The following is a 27756-nucleotide window of genomic DNA, read 5'->3' as shown; positions in this document are numbered from 1 at the left end:
TTGGTCTCCTGCCTAACCACTACGATTGTATACAATAGATCTTATTCCTCAACTAGTTTTATCCTTCCACGTATATATACGAATCACACGTCCATAATGTGTGTTCTGTATATACATATTTTTATTCTATTTTACTTTGTGGGTGTGAATGTTAAGTGTATATACATAGATTGCTAATTGTCAAGGTCCATTTATAGACAAAAGCGTAAAAATCCGTGTATGTGTCACATCAGTATAAGATTGTAAAAATCCGTGTATTATATGTAGGTATATAAATACACATAGATAGTTGGATGGATCCTCCTGAAATCGTGGTCTCACGATAGCTACGAGCAAGGAGCACCTTAAAAGCCGGCCAACAGAAAAGGAGAGAAAAAAAAAAAACAGTTTTTATTCATAGTTAATCCTCATGATCCTCTAAAATCTATCTCTCTCTCTCTCCCGTAATAAAACATCGGAGAAAGAGGAAAACCCTAATCCTCTCTTTCTCTATGATCGTTCAGAAAAAAAAATTAAAAAATATTAAATAGATGAAAATGAGGAAGCTTTGTCCGAATTTAGACAATGAAGACGGGTTAGAGACGGTGTTAGAGGTCCCGGTGCCTGAAGAAATGTTTGCGAAGATGGGAAGCAACGCTACGGGACGGTGGAGGAATATGCACGCTCTTATGAAGGCGCACGCCGTCGTGACCGCAGTTGCGGCTGACATGAGAACGCCAGCGTCCTCATCGTCGATGAGTAATGTTAATATGCATTTGCAGTCAAAATCAGACAACGAGTTTGTGGCGCTGTTGAAGATCGTGGGAAGTCCTCTTATTCCTTTTCATGTCCCTCTTGAGTTCTGTCTCTCCCGACCCATCAATGACACTTCCATTGTACGTATCTATCATATCATGTTACTGATATATATATTTTTTTGGTGCTGTTACCTTATCTAATGTTGCGTCCTGCTACTTTTTTTAAGGTCTAGATATATAGATTATTTGAGGATTTTGTGTTCAGGTTTCGTTTGAATCATCGATAAAAAATCGTGTGACAATACAATTTATTAACCAAAGATATGCACATGTATATATATTGATGCAAGCCATACCACAGGGTTCAAGTAATGCTGTTAAAAAAAAATCATGTGGGGTTAGGTACAAATTTTCCTATAATTACTATTTTAGCTATGGTTAGCTAGTACAATTTCAATAGTCAAGAAACTTTACTTTTATATGATCCATGGGCTTAGGCTAGAAACAACATGCATGATTGTTAGAGAGAACATTTATAGAGATGAAATGTGTTACTTAAAGTATATAGAGTTTTGTCCACTCTTTTTATGAAAAAAAAAAACTGGTCAAACTTGCATTTTGCATAAGGCACGTTTTGTCAATTACTTAAATATGAAAAGACTATTTCGTGTAATGTTGATAGTATTGGTGTGTTTCTATATTCGAAGGAAGCGTCGACGGCTAAGTACATAGTCCAACAGTACGTGGCTGCGTGTGGAGGTCCAGCCGCTTTAAGCGCGGTGAAGAGCATGTACGCAGTTGGGCAGGTGAAGATGCAAGGCTCTGAGATGGTTGCTGGAGAGGATGAAGGGATAACGACTACACCGGTGCGGCTGGGGAAAGGCAATTTTGAAGTGGGAGGGTTCGTTTTATGGCAGAAGAATCCAAACCTTTGGTTCTTGGAGCTGGTGGTTTCCGGTTTCAAGATTAGCGCTGGTAGTGATGGCAAAGTGGCTTGGAACCAATCATCTACCCAACCTTCCCAGGCTCACCGTGGCCCTCCTCGCCCTCTCCGCCGTTTTTTCCAGGTGTGTACATCTCACAATATTAACCATTGCATGTTGTATTTAGTCTTTGTTACACAAAATCGAATTTTATACGATTAACTAATAGAAATTAGAACGACAAAAAAATTATAATCTATTGGAGTGTATTAATGTTGCCATGTTCGAACATGGTACCATATGTTTTGATGCATAGTATATACGATTTGTAAACAATGGGGAAATATCTAAAACTATACCAGCCAAGTCACACATTAAAACATGTAATCCCATCGAGTCTTTTCATGTAAATTAAGAGCCGTTGTTGCATATAATTTATATTTAGCCAATGATCCAAACTTAATAGCTTTATAAGAAGATCATATTGATCATTTTAGCTACTAATCATTAATTAATAATATATTGTGATATCAACTAGCTACACAGTCTACTGCTACTTATCAAACTTGTTAGAAAGTTTGCATGTACATTAATGACCTATGAAACAATGTGGCAGGGACTAGACCCGAGATGCACGGCTAGTCTGTTTCTAGACGCCGTTTGTATCGGCGAACAAACCGTTAACAACGAAGACTGTTTCGTCTTAAAGGTAGAAACACCAGCAGATATTCTCAAGGCTCAGTGTTCGCCTAACACGGAGGTGATCCACCACACAGTGTGGGGTTACTTCAGTCAACGGACGGGACTTCTCGTGAAGTTCGGTGACACAAAGCTCGTGAGAGTCAAATCCGCTAGGGGCAAAAGCGACGGTGTGTTTTGGGAGACGAGCATGGAGTCAATCATTGACGACTACAAGTACGTTGACTCGGTGAACATAGCACACGGTGGACGAACGTTGACTACGCTTTATCGTTACGGAGGAGCTGTTAACCACAGGAGACGAATAGAGGAGAAGTGGACAATCGAGGAAGTGGATTTTAATATTTGTGGGTTGTGTTTGGAGAGCTTCTTGCCGCCGTCGGATATCAACAATGATCATTAATTTAGCTACGGTCGAGATCGTTGCCCCTCTCTTGTCTCTAATATTTCCTTGTTAGAATATTGGTTTGTTTTTGAAAATTAGGTTTCTTGAAGAAAAGAAAAATGGAGATGCACGTGAGATTTGGTGGTATACGTGGGAGGGAGTGGTTTTGATTTTTTTTGTCTACAGAGATAGATATATGTAATTTCAAATGTGGGCATTGGAGAGGATGTAAATGAAACGTAATTGTAAAATATACTTTTCTAATCGTCGCGTCTTGTTTTGTTTATTACACCAAACGAACGACTAATCAACTTAGTAACCACAGTTAAACTAATTAATGGCTTGAATAAACAAAAACAGTGTTGTCTGTTTTTTTTTTTTTTTTAAGTGTTGTCTGGTTATATTGCATGTCTTTCTTTAACATATTGTATTAGTTAGTTACTTGTATGTTTTATGATATATAAACTTCAATATCTACTCCAAAATTAATAATACATGTTTTAACATTGGTTTATCTATTACAAATTTCGAGAACAGTTTTGTAACATACAAATATATATTTCTTATGAAAAATTCACGTTTAGTGATCCTATTTGCATTATAATGAATTGCTTATAAAAATTTATGTTGGAATGTTGCATTTGCACCATGCTGAAATTCGTATGCAAGTTTTTTTATCTAATAATCTGCATATATAAATGATGATAAATTGCAGTTTTTATAACTCAAACTTCAAAGACGGCAAAAACAAAAAAAGACTGATCGTCCTTAAATGATCTGGATGTGTAACCCAGTATCCTAGTAGAGGGGAAAAGTGCCTATTCCAATCTGAACAATTTGGATCGTGCCAAATACAACTCGAACTAACGGTTAGTGCCAAATACGATCTGAACTCAATTAAATTTTTAAAAACATACCCGAACTTTTTAAAACGTGCATAAATCTATATTGAAATATTATTAAAAATTGAAATTACATAAACTACTATTTTTCATCGTATTAAATTTTAAAACTTTGGTGATAATTTTTTCTGATTTATATAAATACATAACATGTTTTTACTTATTATATCTTCAATAAACTTATATATTACTAAAATATAAATAATAAAATATTTATAATTAAATTATCTTAGATATACTTAAAAATTTAAAGTTATTTATAAAAAAATGTATAGATTATTTTTATTTTTAAAACTTAAGTGATTTTTTTCAAAGTTATTATTACATATTTTGATATTTTGTTCAAAATTTTGAAATTTTTTATATTTTGAACCTTTTACCTTTCAAAATTGAACAAAATATTAAAATATATAATAATAACTTTTGAAAAAAATCACTTAAGTTTTAAAAATAAAAATAATCTATACAAGAAATTTTTATAAAAAAACTTCAAAATTTTAAGTATATTTAAGATCATGTAATTATAAATATTTTATTATTTATATTTTAGTAAGATATAATTTTATTGAAGATATAATAAGTAAAAACATGTTATGTATTTATGTAAATCAGAAAAATTATCACCAAAGTTTTAAAATTTAATATGATGAAAAAAATAGTAGTTTATATAATGTCAACTTTTTAATAATATTTCAATGTAGATTTATGTACGTTTTAAAAAGTTCAAGTAGATTTTTAAAATTTTAATTGAGTTTAGGTCGTATTTGGCACTAATAATTAGTTCGGGTTGTATTTAGCACGATCCAAATTGTTCAGGTTGGAATAGGCACTTTTCCCCCTAGTAGAGAGATGTATACTTTGCTAAACACATGAAAATCAAATGAACAAAAGTGCTACTAGGTTCGTTAAGCACCATAATGGACCAAACTAAAACGGACCAGAGCTGTTTATCATCCGGCCCATTAGAATGACTCCGTCAAGTCCATTAAAAAGCAAAACCCTAGGATGGCTAGAAGGATCTCCGCTATATATAAATAACGATAAACTCCAATTTTGAAGTACAACCTATCCAACACCTTCATCATCATCATCGTCTGCAGCTTTTTATCCTCGCTTAAATTCTTTGTTTGTTATACTTATTTTGTTAGGTGTGTTCTTGATTGTTGTTTGAAAATGTTTTTGAATTAAGTGGATTTGTGAATGCATCTGTTTACCCACTTTTCTAACCAAAAAAGTGAGTAAAATCACTAACGAAGAATGGTAGAGAGGTTAAGAACGGGTGCAGAGATCGAAACGGTTATCTTACCAACCCATTGCATTATTTCCTCTTGCTTTGGCGTCAAATGAATCGACCGAAACTTCCTTCTTCTTTGTTAATTATCTATTTTAGTTTTTTTTCTAACTACTAGTGTAATTGTAGATGGCAAGTGATGAATTGATTATTATGCTTAAAAACGCAGAATAAATAGTGTTTGACAAACAATCTCCGCTTATTATCTGATGCCATATGTCTTAATTTGAATTAAGTTTTGGTTTTGTTGTTTGTGTTTTGTTTTATTAATGGGGGTGAAACAGTGATGAGATACTAGCAGACGGGCGGTCTGAATTGATGCCGTGTAGATTGTCTGCCACCGCTACAACTTTAGTAGCATTCTCTGAGTTTTTTTTATTCTTTGTTTTTTGTTTTCGTTTTCTAGTGTTACGAGCGATGATGAATTTGCTTCTAATTTATGTCTGGACATATGAGATTATTCAATCACTGATATGACTGGTGCAAATTTTCTGAGCTTTGTTTCGGCTAAACTTAATTTTTTTTTTGTTTCAATGATTGCAATTTTGTTAACCTTTTAATCAAACCAATTATAACCGAATGGATGTTTTTGCATAGACACAGGTGATGTCGGAATGTTATTTCTGTTACTCAGTTTTACAGGGGATGAATTATTTTTTTTGTATAGGCACTAGTGATGTCGTCGAGCTATATAGTTTCTCAAAATGCAAGATACTGAGAAGGCGAGAATGGTGGCTTTGATCTGTTTCCGAAGATCTAGGAAAGCATAGAATAGCAAAACCCTGAGATGAAGAAAGATATGATTGGTGATTGTGGTGCATCTTCTTGTACAATTGTGCCATTAAGTGAGTTGTTTGAAAGAGTTTGCGAGGAGGACTAGTGAGCATTTGAGGACGATAACAATGTTAGTTGTTCTTGATTGCAGGAACCAAAACCATGTTTGCTATTTTTGATTTGTTTGTATAATGATCTCAATGAACACCATACCCAAGTTTGCAAGTGAATCCAACAACTCTTGTATTCAAAGCATTTATTTACATTCAATGTACGCAACAACAAGCTTTGGTTCTTTCTGTCTGAAACTCAACAAACAGAGGAAGAATAGAATGATTACTTTCAAAAATCTAAAGACACAAATGGAAAACACACACATGACACATGAATAAAGATTATAATAACTACACACCAGTATTAGCTATTAGACTATATAGTAGCTTAGTAGATTTGAAGTGCAATGTGAGAAAGTTAGAGAATGCTAATTAAGAAGCTTGAGACAATTTGAGTCTGAAACTAGATAAGCCTTCTTCTGAAGTTTCTGGATGTTGATTGATATGTACGCACCAGAAGTCCAACTCCAATGCCGAGTCCTACACACACACCAAGCCCTATTCCCACACCAACCCTCACACCTGCATTGAACCATGACATCTCTCCATCTTCGCCATCTCCGTACTCTCTTCTCATATACATGCTGTCGTCATCATAATCTTCTTTATATCTTCCGTATTCTGTTACCTAAACACAATCCAACAGTTAGGCCAAAACTTTACAAAGAACCGAGACAGCAGCGACTTTGAACATACCTCAGATGAGCTGCCTTCTTTCTGAGGCTCACCAGCTTCATACTCTGGAATAGAATCTAACGCAGACGCTCTACTCTGATGCTTCTTTCTGAAACCAAGATGAAGTGTCTTGGTCAAAATGATGGGTGTTTCTGACACGCAACCAGTGACATGTACTTCAACACTTGGCAACTCTGAACAAACAACATGCTTCTCCTTCAAGAAACCGCACCCTGCTTCACAGTTCATGTTACACCGCTTACTACTAGACATCTCTAACGTTCCAGACAAAACAAGCTCATCTCTGTCGTGCACCTCGAACTTCACACTACCGGATAACCTTATGTTGTCTGTGCTGATATAGGTAGCCGCTTCTGATATCTTATCAACACGGTCTCGCCTTAGCTGAGAGGAAACGAAGCTCGTTCGGACGCCGTTGATCTCTAGAAGTGAATCTGGATGAAGAGGGATGTGAGTGATTGTGAGGACCTCAGGTGTGGATTCATCATCCACCTTGAAGTTGAAGATTCTGACGTAGAACACTCTCAAATCTAGCAATGGTGATGATAATAACGTTGATGATGATGATGGTATTCTGGAATTGTGATGGTTATATCTGACCATCTGATATGCTTCACCGTTGTTACGTGTCTCGCAAGTCTCGACAATGTTTAAGAAAGAACCTAAACAGATTTTCTATTTCATAATGGATTGAAACATTAGCATCAGAGAAACATTCATTCATTCCCAAAATAGAAACTTTTTACAAGGAATCGTTACAAAAAGAATGTAAAGATTCAAACTTTACTTACTTTTCAGAAACAGAGAGATGAGAAGAAGAATTACAGATGAAGCAGAATCAAATCTCCGGTGAGAAAAAGTAACAGACTACCAGTGAGAGAGATATATACAAATAGGTTATGTCTGGAAAAGAACACATTTTAAACATTTTAGAACTAAGTTTCTATCACAAAGGAACTATCTTTGAAAATAAAAAAGGATTTTGTCTTTATCGAAAATATTTGTATTTGGTGATAACACGAAAAAATAAATATAAATCAGGAGAGAATTGTTAGAAATCAAGAAAGAGTAATGGGAGGATTTGAGTTTGTCTTATTGTTACGATCATGTTGTGATCATGTTATCCTCTTTGGACCAGAAACCTATTCGCTGTTTCCGAGACACGGTCACTTTCATTATAAACGGCGTGCATTCTCTTGTCGGTTTATTATCCCGGTTAGAGGTGGGCGTTCGGGTACCCGTTCGGGTTCAGATCGGGTATTTCGGATTTTCGGGTATTTCGGTATAGGGCTATAATACCTGTTCGGGTATTTCTGTATTTCGGGTCGGATTCGGGTATTTTTAGTTCGGGTTCGGTTATTTCAGATCGGGTTCGAATATTTAGATTTTGAAAGAAAAAATTTAATTTTTAATTTTTTAAAGTTTATTATATCTAAAAATATAGATTTTACTTAACTTATTTTTTAATTTTTAATAGATTATATGATAATTAGATTTAGAGATAACGTTTCAAAAATAAATAAACATTAGTTTTATTATTACTTTTAAATTTTGGATATAAATTTTGTTAATACATGAACAAAAAGCTTAACATGCATTTTAAGTGAATGTCAAATCATTTTCTCCGTAATCATATGTATATTATATGACCTTGAAGTTTGTAGTATCAATATAAATATTTTAAATAAAATGAGAGATATAAACTAGAAATATAAGGGTAAGTATATATATGTTCGGTTATCTTCGGATATCCATTCGGGTTCGGGTATTATCCGTTCAGGTTTGGATATCCAATTTCTCTTAACTTAATATCCATTTGGGTATTTTGCTAATTCGGTTCGGATTTCGGTTCGGGCTTTTCGGGTAGAATTTCGGATGCGGCTTTGGATATTGGGTAAAGTGCCCATCCCTAATTCCCGGTTATAGCCTTCTTGATGAAAAAAGTGAACGTCGTGCCGTTTTTGCTTGTGATGGCTCATAAGTTTTGTTGTATGAGTTTCATAATCTTTTATTTTTAGCTAGTACGTTGACTGTATGATTCGTAGTACTCTTTAAAAACCATTTCACGGTTTGAATATTAAAATAAAGCTGCTCATTAAAAGAAGAGGACGATGTTTAAAAATGAAATAAACTAAGAAAGTACTTGCATCATACGCAACCATATATAATTAAAGAAGAAAGCAATAATATAGCAAGAAATGGAGTTATATAGAAGTGTAAGAAATGTATTTTGTGGATTTAATATAGAGTTGGAAGCTCTTAATAGAGCTCAAACCTAACATACAAATTGCATCTACCAACCGGTGGTTACAGGGTGGCAATATTCTTCACAATATTTACCTTTTTTTTCTGTAACATCACTTAATTTCATTCATTCAAACTTGTTCAGATACAATACAAGCGGAAAGAACACACCGGTCAAGAGTTGGTATCAATAGGCTTAAATACTGTGCGTGTTCATCGTTAAACTATTGTTTTTGGTTATAAATTAGTTAAAAACAGGCATGGGAAAAGAAATACCTTTTGATTAGTAATTATTGGATCAGATAGAAACAAATTTTGCCAAACAATGTTTAATTAGTTTTAGAGAGTTAATTAAAATTATTAGTTTCATAATAATGCTTGACAGGGATTTAGCTGTAGTAGGTTTGTTTAGGTGCCGACTGGTCTTTCCGCTACCACCCGCAAACGCAGCTTTTGCGGTTTATAGCGGTTGTTGGCGTTTCGAAACAATCACAGAAAACACTACAAAACGCTTCAAACCGCTCTGAACCTCTTAAAATCAAAAGCTGGTTCCAGCTAGCGTTTGCGGTTGCGGGCAGTTGCGGGAGGGTAAATTTTTTTTCTTTAAAAACAGAATAAATAAAAATAATACTAAAAATATCCAATAAAAATTTTCAATTGAAATAATAGAAATTGTAAAATGTATTTATATTATATTTCAATTTATATTATAAAATTCAAAACTAAAATATTTTCTATAAATTTTTAAAATTGAATAATATGATTTTATAAATATAAATTTTATATTTATCATATTTTTATGATTTTTAATATTTTTATAATTACATAAAATGTAAATATTGTTAAATTATTATTTAACAGATGTTGCGTTTTGTAGTTTACCAGTCATAAGAGTCCCGCAAACGCAACAATTTCTAACAGCTATACCAGTCATACAAATCTCTAAAAAACGCTTAAAACCGCAACCACCCGCACCCGCAAACTCCCGCAACCGCTGCAGTTACACCAGTCAGGCCCTTAATGTTTTGTTTGGGTAACTGATGATGGTAACGTCACTTCCGGATATTTGAATGATACCGAAAAGATTCATCGCTCATGGTGAACGGATAACTTAATAAACTAATGGATATTGCTAGTGAAACAACTTTGTCTATTATTAGTAGGTAAAACGTTATTTAATATGAAACTTGCTGTACTTATCAACTAATTAATCAGAGTAAAGAATGTAGACTATAGTTTCGTGACAAAAAAAAAAGAATGTAGACTATAGAAGAAGAAAAAGCTATGTGATCTAACATCCAAAAGAAAATAAAGCGGAGATATCAGTTTACCATACTAACTATATTCCAAGAATCAAGAGAGAAGCAAACGTCAATGATGTTATATCAACTGAAGCCAAGAACAAGCAATAGACGATATGATGACCAAACATAATGCAAGAAACAGATCTTATAATCTACCACAAAGATATTAAAATATACAAAGAACATGATTGTTTATGTACATATGAAATTCAAATTGTCTTTGTAAAAAAGTAATGATTTTTCTCTCTAAACATTAAAGTTGAATCTATTGCAATATAGTCATAATCGATAACATGGATTCACAAGTCACAACAAGACTCTTTAGTTAAGCAACCCCAAATGCCGTTTCTTAGAAACTCAGTGATCAAGGGATAGGCTGTAATGTACAATTATAGAATGTAACACAGTGATCATCAGCATATGAGGATTGTGGACTTATCATTTCACATGTTTAGAAATGATCACAGAGTATTTAGAGTAATAAAACAAAACCTAAACATTCAAAATTCAATAAACCTATTCTCACAAGCGGCAAGATACATACAAGCACCAAACAAAGCAACAATATAAACACAAAATAAAATAACCTTCTCATGAATGGATATATATATTATCGATCAGTTTCTAGAATCCTACAAATGCTAAATCACTTATAGGGTTGTAGTTAGTAATGATATGAAAATAGTTCTTTAAGAAACATTTCTGATGCTTAAATGGTATTTTCTTATAAGTATATATCACTTAAAGTTTTCAAGGATTAACAAGCAATAAGTTTCTAAATCTCACATATACTAATACAATCTCACATATACTAAACCGATGATAAATGTTGCCAAGACTCAGAGATCAAGAGATAGACTTGATAACAGAGAAAATTTCAATCACTGAAAAACTCAAGTCAACATATACAATTTATAGAATCTAACACAGTATAATCAATATGCAGATTTGTGAAGATGCCATTTCACATGTTTACAATGATCACCGAGGGTTAGGAGTACAACACAAAACAGTTACATTTCAAGATTTTAAGGAAACTACGACCACATACGGCAAGAGTTTATCACCTACATTGATCTAGAAGTGACTTCATAAAAATAATACATTATAATAGGTACATACAAGTACCAAACTAATTTAGAATAATAACTTTTTCTAATCAACATACAGATTACTAATGCGGTTTAGATTGATCACTGAGCGTAGGAGGAGCATAACACAAAACAAATACATTCAAAATTCAAGGAAACTACTCACAAAATCTGTATGAGTTTCTTCGCCTGTTAATCTACAAAAGACCCTAAAATATAGTCTAGTTCATGAAAGAGAAACCTTAAAATACATAAAAGCACCAAACTAAAGAGATACTAACACTGTTTAGAATTGTCACTGAAGGTAACGCAAAATAAAAAACATTCATCAAGATTCAAAAATACTACTACAACTGAAGGAATCTCTCACTTATGTTTATCTACCAGAGAATCCAAGATACATAGATTTCAATGAAATGAGAGACCCTACAATACATACAAACACCAAAATAAAGAGATGCTAACTCGTTTAGAATGACTACAGAGGGTTAAACGCATGACACAAAATCAAAAACATTCAAAATGTTTAGTTTTTACTTTTTAGTTGACGAAAAATACTTCATAGTTACCTCGTGAGTTTTTACCCTTGAAGTGGTAAAATAAGAGGAATATATCCCTACAGTTAATGTTTTGGATTGGATTTACCTCAGTAATGGCTCTGAGTTCCTTGATATCAAGTTTGACTTGCTCTTGCGAACTGTATTTCTTTTTTCTCGTTCTGCTGATTCCATCAGAACCTAAAGAAGAATAAGAGTTAAGTTGTATCACGAGTTGAAGAGAGAAAGTAATGGTCTCGCGAGAACTGAAGAGTGCTTAGTTGCTTACTGTCTTTGCTTACAGTGTCTTTGTGTTGTCTAAAAGCGAATGACTTAAGGCCTGTGTGATTCTTTCATTGGAGCTGCTTCTCCATTATCTGTTGAGAATACACAATGATGTTTGTTATGGTTCTTAAGTGACTCAGATCAAAAGGAAGAGGTGCTTAAGTATTTGCAGTAGCAGAGGAGCTGGCTCGGCTGCACCCTTCTGTTGATCTTCATCCCCATTACCAGGATTTTCAAATCCATCTGTGCCCCTAGCATCTTGATACTCTGGATCAATATCACCTAACTTAACACTGGATAAGAGAAATGAATATGTGACTGAGATTTTGGGAGATATCAGGAGATAAGTAAAGAAAAAGAGGTTTGAAAGTTACCTTTGATAACTGAAGAAGTCTGACAGCTATAGAAGAACATGACTCGGTTTCACCTGAAAAAAAAAACAAAGTTCAGAGATAAAGAAAATTGATAACTTGTCACCTCCTAGCAATTGCTTCCGAGAGCCTGATCAGTGCCTCCAGCTGTGTATCACCTCTGCATAGAGCAACGTAAGACTCGATTAGTAGCTTTCTAGCTTCTGAGTTTAGCCGCAAATGATAAAATAAAGGAATAGTGTTAGTTTTGGTTCATGGTGTAAGCTGTTGGTCGTTCTAACCATCCAACAAGCAAGCTAAAACCCAATTTTGTTTATAGTCTCTATCTTAAAGACTTGGTTTAAACCATTGGTTATGTTTCCCATCCAACAAAGCCAAAAACTGATGTGCAGTCTTTGTCTAAACTTCTTTATAAGCCGTGGTTACTGAAAATGTTTTTTCAGCTCATAGTCTTTTGCCTTAAGACGTTTATTGAGCAGTAACGTTGTTTCCAAGCCGTGGGTACTGGAAAAGCAACTTAGCCGATGTCTGAATTTTTTTCTAGATTCAGTCTTTGTCTGATGACTCTTTGTTAAGCCGTGGGTACTATATGCTAATGTAACGAATACATTTTAAATCAGTGTAAAGACTTCATTTTTGCAAGCCGTGGGTACTAGATACGTTTACAATCAGTGTCTCTGTCTAAAGACTTGTTTATAAGCCGTTAGTACTAAATTTTTGTCACACTTTGCATCCTTTAACATATTTTGCTTCTTAGAGCTGTGGGTACTGAGCAGTAAAGTTTCCAAGCCGTGGGTACTGAAAAAGTAACATAGCCGATGTCTGAAATTTTTTTCTAAGTCGTGGGTAGTAAGCAATGAATCTTTTTAGATTCAGTCTTTGTCTGATGACTCTTTGTTAAGCCGTGGGTACTATTTACTAATGTAACAAATACATCAGTGTCTCTGTCTAAAGATTTGTTTATAAGCCGTTAGTACTAAATTCGCATCCTTAAACATCTTTTGCTTCTTAGAGCTGTGGGTAAGCAATGGATGTGGTTTAGATTTAGAGTCTTTGTCTGAAGACTTATCTCAAACCGTATATATCACCTCTTAATAAAGCCGTGGGTAGCAAGATTTTCCAATTATTTTTCATAACCTGGGATCTTTTATCTCCCAAACCAGCTCATAGTTTGTCTTAATGAATCCTTCCAACTATCTCATTAGCCTTAGAATAGCCTTTGTCTACAATTTTTTTTTTGTAAGCCGTTGGTCTTTTCTAAGCCGTAAGTAACTAATGTATAGTAGAACACGTTTTCAACCCAGTCTGTCTAGCCGTGGGTACAATGTGATGACATTTTCAATCACAGTTAACATATTGAAGAGGTGTTCACTCACTGTCTTTGTCTGTAGACTTTCTTGCAAAGCCGAGGGTACAAGTGTGATAAAGAACTTTTCATTCACAGCCTGTGTCTAAAGACCCTTTTTTGGTAAGCGTTTGTCTTAATGCCATCTTTTTTCAGTTAAAACCTTTGTCTTAATACTTTTCATAAGCCGTGGGTACAATCTTTTTTTCAGTTACCAGCCTGTCTTGATACTTTATATAAGCCGTGGGTACACAAGTGTGATGAAAACTCAGTCTTTGTCTAATAAAGACCTTTTTGCAAGCCTTAGTACTTATGTGATGAAGATATCTTAATCACAGTCTCTGTCTAAAGACTGTTTTGCAAAGCCGTGGGTACAAATGTACTGAAAAAGTTTTTAATCACAGCACACAATCTTTGTCTACAGACCTTTTTTGCAAGCCGTTGGTACTAATTTTATTATTCACACTCTTTGTCTCAAGAATTCTTTTTTTTTTGCAAGCCGTGGTACTAACGTAATGAATACGTTTATTCAATCAAGTCTCTGTCTAAAGACTTGTTTTTTAAGCCGTGGGTACTAATTGTATCACACTTTGCATCCTCAAACATCCTTTGCTTCATAGAGCTGTGGATAAGCAATGGATGTGGTTTAGATCTAGAGTCTTTGTCTGAAGACTTCTTACATACCAATATTGTCTAAAACCACCCATTAACAAAAGCCGTGGGTAACAAGATTTCCAACTACTTTTCATAACTTGTGATCGTTATTTCACGCAACTGGACTTGGGACAATTGGTTTTCATCACTTGTGGTCGTTATTTTCCATCCAACAAGCTCAAACCAATTCATAGCCTTTTTGTCTAATAAAGAAGTGTTCACTCATTGTCTTTGTCTAGAGCCGTGGGTACAAATGTGACAAAGACGTTATCATTCAGAGTCTGTCTAAAAGCCTTTTTTTTTGCAAGCCTTAGTACTTATGTGATGACGATATCTTAATCACAGTCTCTGTCTAAAGACTGTTTTGCAAAGCCGTGTGGTACTGACGTAATGCATACGTTTTCAATCTCAGTCTCTGTCTAAAGACTGGTTTTAAAGCCGTGGGTACTGACGTATGCATACGTTTTCAATCACAATCTCTGCCAAAAAAGTTGTTGTTTTTAAGCCGTGGGTACTAATTTTTTTATCACACTTTGCATCCTCAAACATCACTTGCTTCATAAAGCTGTGGGTAAGAAATGGATGTGGTTTGGATCGAGAGTCTTTGTCTGAAGACATCTCTCTCCAACCGTACATACCAACATGGTTTAAAACCACTCATTAACAAAAGCCGTGGGTAACTAGATTTTCCAACTACTTTTCATAACGCAACGAGACTCGGGACAATTAGTTTTCATGACTTGTGGTCGTTATTTTCCATCCAACAAGCTCAAACCAATTCATAGCCTTTTTGTCTAAAGACATAGCTATTTTTCTGTCTAAAGATTATTTTTAAGCCGATGGTTGTTTCTGAAAAGCCGTGGGTACTAAAGTATGTTTTACTTTCCATCCCCCAAACATCTCTTTTCTTAGACATGCACTACCAATTACCAACAGTTTCTAGGGAGATGGGTTTAAATTTCCTCTGGGTCTAAAGCTTTTCACGCAACAAGGGACTCGGGACAATGTCCCCCAAAACAAGAATCTGGCAGAAACACTATTAGATTAGTGTCTGCCCATGATCTTTTGAGGGGTTGATAAAACGATAACTAAAAGTAAGAATCTTCAGTAGAAGAGTGTCTACAAAACATAAAAGAGTAAAGAAGTAAAAGAACTTATCTGTTTTTGTTGTTGTTGTTACTTCTTTAGCCGTTCAAGTCAAAGATTCGCACTGAACTTCAATCTGTCAATGATGGTTTCTCCACACCCCCTGTAACTGTAAACAGAGAGAGAGAGAGAGAGAGAGAGAGAGAGAGGCTAAAGTGAGTGACTTGTACGGTGAAAACAAGTAAAAGAAACAATCTTTGAACCCAGAAAGTTACGTAGGTATATAACCAATTTGAAGTCAAGATATGGATAACATTCATAATCTAGAGCACGATCAGGTTCCAAGTTATACTGTAAATCAAATATATCATGGTTCTCATGTCAATTGCTCAAAATACATACAAATCATCTCAAAGAAAACTAATCGTCCGTACAAAAACAATCAGACGAGATGTTACCTCAAACGATGATTCCACTCCCATTCAAACGCTTTCCAGGATCGCTACAACAATAATAATCAAAGGAACGATTGAGGAAACTTGAAACCCTAAATCAAAATCATAAAAACCCAATCAAGCCCTATAAACGGAACCAAGAAAAACAAATTCAGGATCAATCGAGATAAAAATTACTAATTTAAGAGCCTCGTGAACTTCCGCCTGTAAGAATCTTCGGCGAAAGAGTTGTTTGTCTCTAGAAATTTCGAGAGGAAAAAATTGGGAGAGAACCCTAAAAAGTGATGAACCGATGAAATTAACATTCCCTCTGATATATAATATTCATCAGAGCATCTTTAAACGGAGCAACAGATACAATTTTCAAATGGACGGCGCTTCGATCTCCACGTGTCATGTTATAATACGTACGATGTATCTTCACCTCAAGTTTTTGTCTATCCTGCAGATAAATGAGTTTCACATATAGGTTTAATAGTTTTAAATTAGGCCCAATGAGGCCCATCTTATTCTTTTTTTTGAGCTTGTCCCAATGAGGTCCATCTTATTCTTTATTCTGATTTTCACCGACGAATATATTCCTTTCTTTTGTGACATAAGTTGTCAAGAAACTTTTTATCAAAAAAAAAAAATTGAAATTCAATCCTTATAAACCAGATTTCAAACTTTTCTTTGTTCATAATTGTGGCAATAGTGAATTTGAATTTGATCAAATAGTCTGTCATAGTTATAGTCTATGGGAATAACTTAATCAAATTTAAAAAAAAAAAAGACACATGAAAGTGTGGTCATATACAACATTGTGACAGAAGATTATTGACATAACAAACAAACAAATCTTAGCAATTTCTCACCATATATCTTTGTTTCTTCTTGTTCTTTGGCCAAAACAGAGATGTAGAGAGATAAATACAAAAGAATGAAACTGTTTAGAATTTTCTCATCTGAACAAGGCTTGAAGTTCTTCAAGCGTTTTCCCTTTGGTCTCAGGAACCCACAGAGTCACAAACACCACCGTGAACGCACAAACCACACCGTACAGGGTGAAAGTTCCTCCACTGCTCCAGGCTAAGAGCAGGTTTGCAGTCATGGTGATCAACCATGAGAAGAACCAATTCGCTAAAGTTGCTATACTCCCAGCTAAACCCTTTATGTTCACAGGAAGGATCTGTTTCATCAAAACGACAACAATAATCAATCAGAAGGTAGTTTCATTAACGCTTTTTTTTAAGTTCTAACTTTCTAAATTATACCTCAGACATAATGAGCCATGGAATCGGTCCCATTCCCAGTGAGAAAGTAACAACCATTGCCTGTGTAATGAATGATCCAACAGTGTTAAAAGCAAAGATAATAAGTTTCAATATATAACAAAAGACAAACAAACTTACCACTACTCCAACCACTGACAAGATGCTCAACATATTGTACATGTCTGAATCAGGAGACACAAATCCCTACATGCAAAAACTCAAAAAGATTAAACCGCAGATTGGTGGAGAAGATAAAAACAATGGTGTTGAGAGAAGTTAATAAAAATTACCTTAAGGTAGAAAGCAGCTGCGACAATCACAAGGCTAATAGTCATCCCAATAGAAGAGATCTACAAAAACATTTCCATTTGCCTTAATAGTTTTGTCTTAAAGATATGAAACTAATGAACTGATTGATACTCACTGTAAGTAGAAGCCTACGACCTGCTTTGTCCACCAACCATGTTGAGATTGCAGTGGCCACTACCTGAATAGCACCGACTCCAAATGTTGCTGCGTTACTCGAGGTAACTCCTATAATTATGAAAAAAAAGAAGAGAATATAAGACACTATGAAACAAGAAGCATCAGGTGTTCTTAAGGCAAGGCCCTACCTGCAGATTCAAAGATTGTACTAGAATAAAACAGGACGCCATTGATTCCACCGAGTTGTTGAAGTACAAGCAACCCAATACCAACCATGAGAGGGAAGTAGTATCTCCTGCGCTTGAGATCTACAAACCGAACTGTAGATGATCTCTTTGTAGATGATGCTACAGATCTCTGCACATTTATTACAAAAAAAAAGTAAGTGTTTTAAACATCTGTCTTCATGGTACCTTTTTGAAACCAACAACTTAGTTAGATGTAATTAATATACCTTGATCTCATTAACCTCAACGGTAATATCCGTCTCAAATCCCCTAAGGACTTGTAACGAAGTCTCAAAATCATCAGTCATACCCATTTTTGCCTAACATTTTAAACAAAAAAAAAGAAAGCGTCTCATTAGAGTGTGGATTAACCACAACATGCACTGAGCTAAAAAAAGAAAAATGTACCAGCCAGCGAGGGGATTCAGGGATGAAAAAGAGGCCTGGTATGAGTACTATGCAAGGCAATGTCCCTATTAAGGTTAAAGGAATACAAATCAAGAAAGTGCTTTAGAGCTTTACAGATAAAAAAAAAATGGTCTCAAGGTTTTACCAAGAACTGCTAGAATTCTCCATGGAACAAAGAGGCCAAGTAAGTAAGCCAGCATTATTCCAATTGTTACCGAAAGCTACAGAAAAAAAAATATTAAATAGTTAGCAGAGAAAAGTAGTTGCATGTTCATCAAAATTGGTTTAAGACATTTTTCAAAAACCTGGTTAACCGAACCCAATCCTCCTCTCATGTTTTGTGGAGCAATCTCAGCGATATATACAGGCACCTGAAGAGAAGAGTTGCATAAATACACCAAATGAATTATTTTCATAAGGAAGAACAAGACTAGGTGAGTTTGAGTGGTTACCGTGTAAGAGATGATACCAACACCAAAGCCTTCTAAAAGCCTTCCCATGTAAAGAAAAGAAGTATCCTAACACAAAAACCAACATGTTCAGAAACTGAATTGAAGGAAAATTGGATGACAACAAGATAACTCACTTTTGCAAATGATATGCAGAGCCATCCAATGATATTTGGAATTGCAGCAATCATCAGAGACTGTCCCAGACAAAGTAAGAAGAGTTTATTATTATTATTATTATTATTATTATTATTATTATTATTATTATTATTATTATTATTATTATTATTATTATTATTATTATTATTATTATATGGATCAAAACAGAATCAGCAAAAGCTCATACCCCTTTTCTTCCAATGTATTCTGCAATCTGACCACTAGCAATTGCACCAACCATAGCACCCACATTGGACAGAGAACCAAACACAGAGTACTAATACATGGACCAACAGAACAAAGTCAAGACCCCATTATCAAAAACCATAGAGCCATATACAGAGAGAGATTGGTTCTAATTACCTCGGATACAGTTAAACCAAGATCCTTGGTGATTGCAGCTTGAGTTGGAGAAGAATAACCACACTGAACCCAAAAGATACAAAACAAAAACAGAGTTTTTTCCATCAAAAGGTCAAACCTTTTCTTCAAAAAAAAAAAAGAAAAAACAGAGGAAAAGTTTGGATATTTATTTTTGTTCTTACAGTGAAACCGAATTGAATAGGACCAAGAGCAACGATCAAGACACAAGCAAGAACAGAGATCGAGCTGTCTTTAATAATCTGAGAGGAACCCATCATACTAGATTGTCTCGAGCCCATCCTGTACCAACTCCCCGTGTGGATAAAAGGCCGCCGCAGATCATTCCTCGCATCCTCTGTTTCATCCCTGAAACTCATCTTTTTCTTTTGATTCTTATCTAAAAAGCTTCAAGAACAAGCAAAAAAAGAGAAAAGCTTTAAAATGCAGATTCTAAACCGGAGAAAAGAAAGGTGTTGGACTTTCTTGTCGGTTTAGAGGATCTACAAGATTGGTGTTTTGGCGAGGAAGAAGGGATTATTTAGAAAATGAGAAAAATGGAATTGTGGGGTTATGTATGGCTGTAATGTCGTGATTATACGCTGGAGAGGAGAGACTGCTTCAGAGAGTTTTTTTTTTTTTTTTTTAAAGATCAAAGTTAATAAGGTCGTCTTAAATCAAATTTAGACAAAACCAAGGTTTCTTGTTTGGCTTAATGGATAATTTATCTGTGTTAGATTTTCTTTTCTTTTTTTCTAAAACTAAAAATATATGTTACCAATGCAAAATTTTAGAAAATATGTTGGCAATAGATAAGATAAGGACTTCTATATATAAAGAAAAACACTATTATTTCTATTTGTAAGTGATAAAAATTTTAAATACATCAGACATATTTAAAATTATTATTTAGTAATAATATGTTGTAAGTATTTTAAAATAATTGAGTTTATCAAGTTATTATTGATTTAATTTATCAAAAATTATTAATCATAAACTTATGTATTTTTTACCAGATTTTAATTTGTTTTTTAATATGTGTGAAGTGCTAAAAATCTATTGATATAAAACACTATAAGTACTATTTTGTGAAACTTTAGGGAAAAACCATATACAATCTTTAAAGACCAGCTAATAATATTTGCACGAGTTTTAATTTGGAAAATGATAGTACAAATAACTACAATAATTTACTAAAGGAAATGTTTTTAAAAATAATTCAATGTTTTGTATTCTTTGGATAAGACATCCACATCCTACTTACATCACTAATAGATATGTATATCAGAAATAAAAAGAAGTATATCAGAAAATAAATTAAACGGAAAAAGTAATAAATACAAAAGCAATAAAAAGTCTTGTTTGAATCCAGACAACATAATATAATACTTGTTTAAATATGTTGGCAATATATTTTTTAAAAAATATGTTGGCAATAGATATAACAATCTTTTTATAATCTTGTTTAAATTTAAAAAAAAAATCTATTGCCAGCGTAATTTTACTTAGCAATAAAAATCTTGTATAAATTTAATAGTCTGATTAAAATTATTTATAAACAAAAATCTTTACAATTAATATAATACTTGTAAGAAAATGATTTGTAACTACTAAAATTAATTCATATAACAAAAGTCTGAAACTTTTTATTTTTAAGAAGTTCGATATACAAGTCTTCAGTGTGAATTTTCCAATCCCCACAAATCATTTTTATTCATTTTAATCTGTGCGGCATGATGGCATCATATTGAAGAAGAATAAAATATGTACCATTTTCCTCAACATCATGAATAAAATCATAATACTTTTATTACATTCAACATGACTTGTCAATCTGTGAATATTCTATACTAGTCAGGTACATATTTAATTAATCATGCATCAATTATTTCATACCATTTCCAACTTATATTATTGAAATTCAGTTAACTTCTTTTTTGCCATCTTGAAATTCAATTAACTTACTGTTTATATTTGTAACTAGCTATTGACTTGTCAAAAATGTGTTTATATGATGATTTGTGTCTGGAATCTTTAATTCGTCAAGATACATGAGACATAATATAATATGTTGTTTAAGATCTTTAACTAAACCAAAATCGTTTAAAATTTTGTTGTTTGGTAAGAAATATACAAGGCAAAATTTTACCCCAAAAAGAAAAAAAAGAATATATATATATATATATTTGTATTAAGGCAAAACGCGATAAAGTCGAGATAAGAGGATTAGAGGAGATCATGACAGACAAATACAGAGCATATCATTTCTTCAAAGAAAAAGAAAAAGTATCATATCATACCAAACACGTCTGTGTGATCTGATATTACTGTCTGCATTCATCACTTAGCTAACATTTGATAAAGTCTTCTGTTTCTTCATTTCTCACGGGTACAATAGTCCCTTCGTCATTAGATATTTTAATCTTTAATCCTTATTAGAAAATATCATAACATTAATCAAAAAAAGAATTATTCAAAACACTACTGAATCAAAAAAAATTGATAAACGAAGTTTTTAAATCAAACACTTTTTCCCTGGCAGATCAAAGACTTTCTATCTTTTTGAACTTAATTATTTTTATTGGGCCCTGAAGACCCAATCAATATAGTTTATGCTTATTAATGAAGACCCATTCTATTTTGGTCTAAAAAGCCCACATAGAGGACAATGGAGCTGCTGACGAAAAAAAATAGAGGACAATGGAGCGTGAAAACCAGTTGCGTTGAAAGCGCGGTAGTAAAGAAGCCCAAGACGCAACATGATAAGTGGTGCTTTTCTCATCCAAGTCACTATTTTTTTGGTAATCCTGAATACTTGCTTTGTGAATTAAGGACTAGTTACTATATTAACGAAAGTTGTTACTACGTTAGTCTTCTTATGAGGGAAAGTCAATGAACAGAGGATGTTATGTCATTGTTGTGTTGAGTTGTCAAAACACACTAACAAATCTTACTCACATGGAAGAAAAAAGAAGAATACTTTTGATGATGCATTAGCCTTGGTATCTTCTATTATCAGTTTGAAGACAATATTGTAGATGAAAACAACTGTTTGGTTTCTTGCCTCTGTCACTATAACAGTAAGACAACAGATTCTTCACTGTCCTCCACGCAAACTAAAAACTGTGTTTTAAGTAAGCGGGTAGATCAGTGTAAGAAAGTGAAGCATGAAATAGTGGGGGAGACTTGAGAGACAAACCAAGCTGATTAGTTTTGTTTTTGTAGAAAACAACAAAGCAAGTGTTCCCCGTGATATAAAACAATATTGAGACGGGGCACATAGTACATTTTCATCATGTTTAATTTCGACATTGAAGGCATTACACAAAGTCGATGTAAATTAGTGAAGGAAAATTAGAAAAGAGATGGGGTCACGTGTCCCCGTAAGTCTCTATGTGCATCCGCCGAAACGGTGAAGTAGTAGGAGTCGTTTTGGTTTTGGCTACAAAACAAATTGGATACACATAACCCTTAAGTTTTGTTTTTCAGAAAGAAAGAGAGCTGATAGGGACAAATCACTGTTTTCATTTTCATTCAGCTAAGAATTCTTATGTATATATAAACGGTCCCATATATAAACGGTGGCTATCTACAAATATTTCATTGGCTTTAATCCAATCGCCAGGTTGATGCAACTTTAAATGCATTTAATTAAGGGAAATTAAGCCATGACCACAAAAAACACAAATTCACTAAGGAAGGGTTATTGGGAAATGATTTTGTTTAAAGTGGGTGGGTTTTAAAAATTGATAGATTTTAAAAATTAGATAGATTGCGAATTCACTTGTTAACAATCCCCTCTAAATACTCAAAGTCACGCTCTTTATACAGAACTAATTTTTTTTGTTCTTTACACAAATAAATCCTTTAATTGACCAGAGATCGGTTTAGGTGGACCAGGCATAAAGTTGAATACTTTAGTTAAACCAAATTGGTGTAAAAAGCATAGCAAGAAAGGAAAAGGGTTGCTTGGGGGGTTCATTTTCAATAACAATCTTCTCTCTCTAAACGCTCCTCCTTCTCTCTAAGACCTAAAAGCAATTCTCGATCGTCTTCTCCGGCCAGGCGGCTCGCCGTCTCTGCCGGAATCCTCTTTTCTCCTTTTTTTTCCTTTGCTTCGGCTGGTCTCTTCCTCTCTCTTGTCGATATGTTGAAGCTCTGAACCTTTCGCTTGCTTCCGGAAATGGGGTCTGACCATGGCGGATTCTCAGATTTGTCGGCGGCGGGGTATTTGGAGGGACGATGAGGCTCGTGGAGAGTCGGAGTCATCCGGAGTCGGCTTTTGGAACCTCGTATGCAATTCCCGGGAATTTTCTTCGCTCACCGGTTCTCTTGCATGCGTGATGGTGGCGCGTGGGGGGCTATATGGAGTAGATCTCCCTCGGATCTGTTGTTTTCGTGCTTCGTGGTGTAGGTAGTTCTTGCTCATGCTCCCGGCTGCTCTGTTTTCTTGTCCGTGGTTAACCGGTTCCCACGGTGGAGGAGTCCGTCCCTGGAGCTCGAGGGTTATCGTAGACCGGCGATGGCTCAAGTCTTCGGCGGAGGAAGAAACCTTTCTCTGGTTCTCAGAGGAGGCGCATGTCTGGCCTCTGTTCCGTGTGGGCTCTGCCTTCTTGCGATGTGATGGATGGATGGGGTTTCTTTTCTGGCGAGCGGTAACTACAGTTCCGTGTCGGTTTAGTAACTTGCCGGTCTAGGATCGGTTTATAACTAGTTTCCTGTCTATGCCATGTAATTTAAAAATTGTATTTTAAAATCTTATTATTCTAAAAAAAAAAAAGGGTTGCTTGGGGAGAAAGCGTGGAGGGTGGCAAAGAGTAGAGAGAGATATGAGATTCAGACATTGTTGGGAGTTCTTCTACAGTTATTACATCAAACTGCCTTTTTGGTTTGATTTATGTGTGAATGTATACATTTCATATCTTAACAATTCTCAACAGTATGTCAGTATCCCTCTTGTCTGACTGGTGTAACCGCAGCAGTTGCGGTTGCGGTTGCGGTTGCGGGAGTTTGCAGGTGCGGGTGGTTGCGGTTTTAAGCGTTTTCTAGAGATTTGTACGACTGATACAGCTGTTAGAAATTGTTGCGTTTGCGGGACTCTTATGACTGGTAAACTACCAAACGCAACATCTGCTAAATAATAATTTAACAATATTTACATTTTATGTAATTATAAAAATATTAAAAATCATAATAATATGATAAATATAAAATTTATATTTATAAAATCATATTATTCAATTTTAAAAATTTATAGAAAATATTTTAGTTTTGAATTTTAATAATATAAATTGAAATATAATATGAATACATTTTACAATTTCTATTATTTCAATTGAAAATTTTTATTGGATATTTTTAGTATTATTTTTATTTATTCTATTTTTAAAGAAAAAAAAATTACCCTCCCGCAACCGCCCGCAACCGCAAACGCTAGCTGGAACCAGCTTTTGATTTTAAGAGGTTCGGAGCGGTTTGAAGCGATTTGTAGCGTTTTCTGTGATTGTTTCGAAACGCCAACAACCGCTATGAACCGCAAAAGCTGCGTTTGCGGGTGATAGCGGGAAAACCAGTCAGCCCCTTGGTAATCTTTCTTAGAATACATTACTCTGTTGTATTTTTTGAACATTAACAAATCAAGATTCAAGTACTATAGTGGTTCTGCAATGTAGATAATAGCTTGATGCTACTATAAATACTATTTTTAAGAAGATGCCTTCTTGGTAGCATCAAGCTATCCTAACCTGAGAAATTAATGCAATTATTTCCTTAACAATTTCTTGTGTATTTCCGAAGGATATGATTCAAGAACCTAATTAATTTCATGAACATTAGTAAAACCAGGATACAATAGTTAGTAAAGATATTTCCAAACCTATTACTCCCTCCGTTTCTTAAAGAGTGTCATTGTGACATTTTTCACACAGATTAAGAAAGTTGTTGAAATATATGTAAGTTGTAATTAATTATACCTCTTTGACCAATAGTATTGTAGATAAATAAAATTATTTATAAAATCATGCAGTTTGCAATTAATTTTCAGCTAAAAGTTAGTATAATTTACATTGGAATTGTAAAGTGACACTCTTTGTGTAACAAGAAAATGAACTCAGAGTGACACTTATTATGAAACAGAGGGAGTATATTTTACTCTAAAATAAAGTGGAAATAGAACTAAAAAAATATTTCATTTATAAAGTAATATTTTTACTTTTTGTTTATTACTCTATTTCTTGCCCTATTTTGAAATAAAATATAGAATAGGTTTGAAAATGCTCTAAACTCTGCCATTTTTGGTTGGTTGTTCGATTCATTTTTAAATCAAAGCCAGATAAATTGTTAGAAAGTGAATGAGGTCATAATGCTAAAGGGGACAAAACATGTTACGGTAGAGATGTAATTATCGTGTGACAGGCTGTCCATGGAAAATTCTGCAGAAGCTATGACGATTACTTTCATTTTATGAATGATGATCTGTTTTTCCATGATAACTATCATATAGCACCAAGTTTTCACCAAATTATAACTTCGTGTTAGATCCACACGAAATAAAAGTTTCAAATCTATTATTTTTCAAACTGATAGTTCAATACTTATTTATCCATAAATCAATTATTTAAACCGATTTACTGGTTTTAATCGGTTTACTCTTGACCAAATAATTTAAAATCAATTAAACGAAATAAATTTTTAATTCTTAAATTATTTTTAAGAAAACACATTTTCACCTCTTTTCTTTTACCAAATCATCATCATCTCCTTCAGCTTTCATCAAGGTTATCGCTCAAACATTTTCTTTGAGCTTAAGAAGTTGTTTAATGTAATAGATGAGTTCAGCGGCTGGAGAAAATAGCCAGATCTTGATTAGTTCACTCTAGAAAAGATTTGATCTTTATCAGCTATTCATTCTATGGTGATGAAAAAAGACAACTTGAGTTATGTTTCGACTTTATTGTTAGTCATGGGAAAAAACTAATTGCAATTTAAGACGTCACTATAGAGACTTCATCAAAAGTTACTTCATGAGGTTTGGTAAAAAGAAGTAGAAGAAAGGTTGTGAAAAAATAAATTAAAATATATTTATAAATTAAAATTTTGTTTGGTTTAATTGATTTTAAATTATTTAGTCAAGAATAAATCAATTAAAACCATTAAACCAGTTACACGAGAAAAATAAGTTTGTAACTTTCATTTTGTGTGGATCTAGTATAGAGTCATAGTTTGATGGAGATTTAATGCTATATGATAGTTATCGTAGGAAAATAGATGGTCGTCCCTTCATTTTATCTCTGTAAGTTTGTATCAATTCAGTTAATTAAATTACGACATTTTTACATTTTTCCAACCTTTTAAACATACTTTTCACCTTTATCACATTTATTCATCACACGCATGGATTGTTATATTGACGATTAAATAAATATGCTGATGATGCTGTATTTTACATCTGTTTAATTACACATCTGTTTTATGATATAAAGAAAAAAAATGCAAACTCATCGTGGAGATGAATAAGATTAATATTCGTATTTAAACAATGAAAATTGATTGATAAATGCATTATATTAGATTAATCAGCTTGAACAGGATAAGTATAAGTTAAAAAAAAAACAGAAAATAGAACAAATATCTCAGTGCATGATGATATGGTCTACTAAATTTCGAACTAGAAAAAGCTCTATTGATAGAACCCTGATAAGTATCTCACTAATAGAAAATAAATACATACAGTTAATGGAACTCATAAAAATAAAAGTTATCAATTAACGATTAGTTTTTTTTAAGTGTTAAAGTTTAACAAAATAGTTGAGTTGTTAGAAAAATCAGTATTTTTAACTTAGATATTCACTATAAAACTTTGACAATGAAGTGTGCTCTAAGAGCAACCCAAACTTCAGTGAAGTTTCTCATCCTAAATTCTAAAAATAAATATATATTGTATATATATATAATATTAATATTTAATTATGAGTATCTAAATTTTAAGGGAAATCCAACTAAAACATCTAAAATGATATTTTTGGTTAAATTTTCCATAAAATTTAGATACTCGTAACTAAATATTTGACATCGTAATATATATATATATATATATATATATATATATATGTATTTTAGAATTTTATATTGAAAAATCTCCATTGTTAAAAAAAGGAACTTGCATTGAAATTGCTCTCAGATGTTTGCATTAAACCCTCACTTTTTAATTCCGAAAATGTTTGTAGCTCTAGTATATGAAAAGGGATAAACCGTAAAAGATAGTGAAAAACACTGTGTGTGTTATTCTGTAATGTTAGAAAAATAATTAATTGTTTTTTTTAGTGATCCTAAAATCTAACTAAAAAACTGAAGGTAGAGTGAAAGAGGAAGGAAGAAGAGATGTGATCGTGTGGGTGAAGGGTAAATGGTGTTTGGACAAATATGGTTTAAAGGGTTTGGAAAATCAAGAGAGAGAAGTAATAATGAAGGAGAGATGCGATCGTGTGGGTAAAGGGTAAATGGTGTTTGGACAAATAGGGTTTAGAAAATCAAGAGAGAGAAGTAATAATGAAGGAGAGAGAGAATGGGAGGGGCCCATAATGT

At 33.7% G+C, this 27756-nt stretch overlaps 3 protein-coding genes and 1 non-coding gene across 4 annotated transcripts; 2 read left to right on the top strand and 2 right to left on the bottom strand.

The window, feature by feature from the left end:
- Positions 1-372: 372 nt before the first annotated feature.
- LOC108816968 (uncharacterized) lies at positions 373-2975 on the top strand. Its single transcript, XM_018589542.2, has 3 exons — positions 373-875; positions 1445-1804; positions 2277-2975. The coding sequence occupies exons 1-3, from the start codon at positions 531-533 to the stop codon at positions 2760-2762; spliced, it is 1191 nt and encodes a 396-aa protein (XP_018445044.1). The 5' UTR covers positions 373-530; the 3' UTR covers positions 2763-2975.
- Positions 2976-5065: 2090 nt separating this feature from the next.
- Positions 5066-5154, top strand: LOC130508866 (small nucleolar RNA R16). Its single transcript, XR_008943050.1, has one exon. It is a non-coding gene; the product is annotated as a small nucleolar RNA R16 (small nucleolar RNA).
- Positions 5155-5937: 783 nt separating this feature from the next.
- Positions 5938-13842, bottom strand: LOC108831157 (uncharacterized protein At1g01500-like). Its single transcript, XM_056999932.1, has 7 exons — positions 13794-13842; positions 12355-12407; positions 12151-12247; positions 11985-12035; positions 11805-11896; positions 6521-7195; positions 5938-6452 (listed from the first exon to the last, which is right to left on the bottom strand). Exons 1-7 carry the CDS (start codon positions 13840-13842, stop codon positions 6228-6230), a joined length of 1242 nt encoding a protein of 413 aa, XP_056855912.1. The 3' UTR covers positions 5938-6227.
- Positions 13843-16626: 2784 nt separating this feature from the next.
- On the bottom strand, positions 16627-19921 carry LOC108819767 (sugar transporter ERD6-like 6). The gene is made up of 15 exons (XM_018592803.2): positions 19359-19921; positions 19177-19239; positions 19001-19090; positions 18792-18851; positions 18658-18723; positions 18511-18576; positions 18351-18426; positions 18206-18270; positions 18025-18117; positions 17759-17927; positions 17569-17678; positions 17435-17494; positions 17283-17348; positions 17145-17204; positions 16627-17059 (listed from the first exon to the last, which is right to left on the bottom strand). Exons 1-15 carry the CDS (start codon positions 19551-19553, stop codon positions 16832-16834), a joined length of 1467 nt encoding a protein of 488 aa, XP_018448305.2. The 5' UTR covers positions 19554-19921; the 3' UTR covers positions 16627-16831.
- Between the last annotated feature and the right edge of the window lie 7835 nt (positions 19922-27756).

Source organism: Raphanus sativus, chromosome 2 (genome assembly GCF_000801105.2).
Source record: "Raphanus sativus cultivar WK10039 chromosome 2, ASM80110v3, whole genome shotgun sequence".
NCBI classification, from domain to species: domain Eukaryota; kingdom Viridiplantae; phylum Streptophyta; class Magnoliopsida; order Brassicales; family Brassicaceae; genus Raphanus; species Raphanus sativus.
This window is presented reverse-complemented; position numbering and strand designations above follow the sequence as displayed.

Excerpts from the sequence above, each read along its gene's own strand:
- LOC108816968 (XM_018589542.2), top strand. The coding sequence starts at position 531 with ATGAAAATGAGGAAGCTTTGTCCGAATTTAGACAATGAAGACGGGTTA. Across the intron at positions 876-1,444 it reads CCATCAATGACACTTCCATT|GAAGCGTCGACGGCTAAGTA; the intron begins GTACGTATCTAT and ends CTATATTCGAAG. Across the intron at positions 1,805-2,276 it reads CTCTCCGCCGTTTTTTCCAG|GGACTAGACCCGAGATGCAC; the intron begins GTGTGTACATCT and ends ACAATGTGGCAG.
- LOC108831157 (XM_056999932.1), bottom strand. The coding sequence starts at position 13,842 with ATGGCATTAAGACAAACGCTTACCAAAAAAGGGTCTTTAGACACAGGC. Across the intron at positions 12,408-13,793 it reads AGGGTCTTTAGACACAGGCT|GTGAAACCGAGTCATGTTCT; the intron begins GTGAATGAAAAG and ends TTTTTTTTTCAG. Across the intron at positions 7,196-11,804 it reads AACTCAGAGCCATTACTGAG|AAAATCTGTTTAGGTTCTTT; the intron begins GTAAATCCAATC and ends ATTATGAAATAG.
- LOC108819767 (XM_018592803.2), bottom strand. The coding sequence starts at position 19,553 with ATGAGTTTCAGGGATGAAACAGAGGATGCGAGGAATGATCTGCGGCGG. Across the intron at positions 18,852-19,000 it reads AATACATTGGAAGAAAAGGG|TCTCTGATGATTGCTGCAAT; the intron begins GTATGAGCTTTT and ends TGTCTGGGACAG. Across the intron at positions 18,118-18,205 it reads CTGAATCCCCTCGCTGGCTG|GCAAAAATGGGTATGACTGA; the intron begins GTACATTTTTCT and ends TTAAAATGTTAG.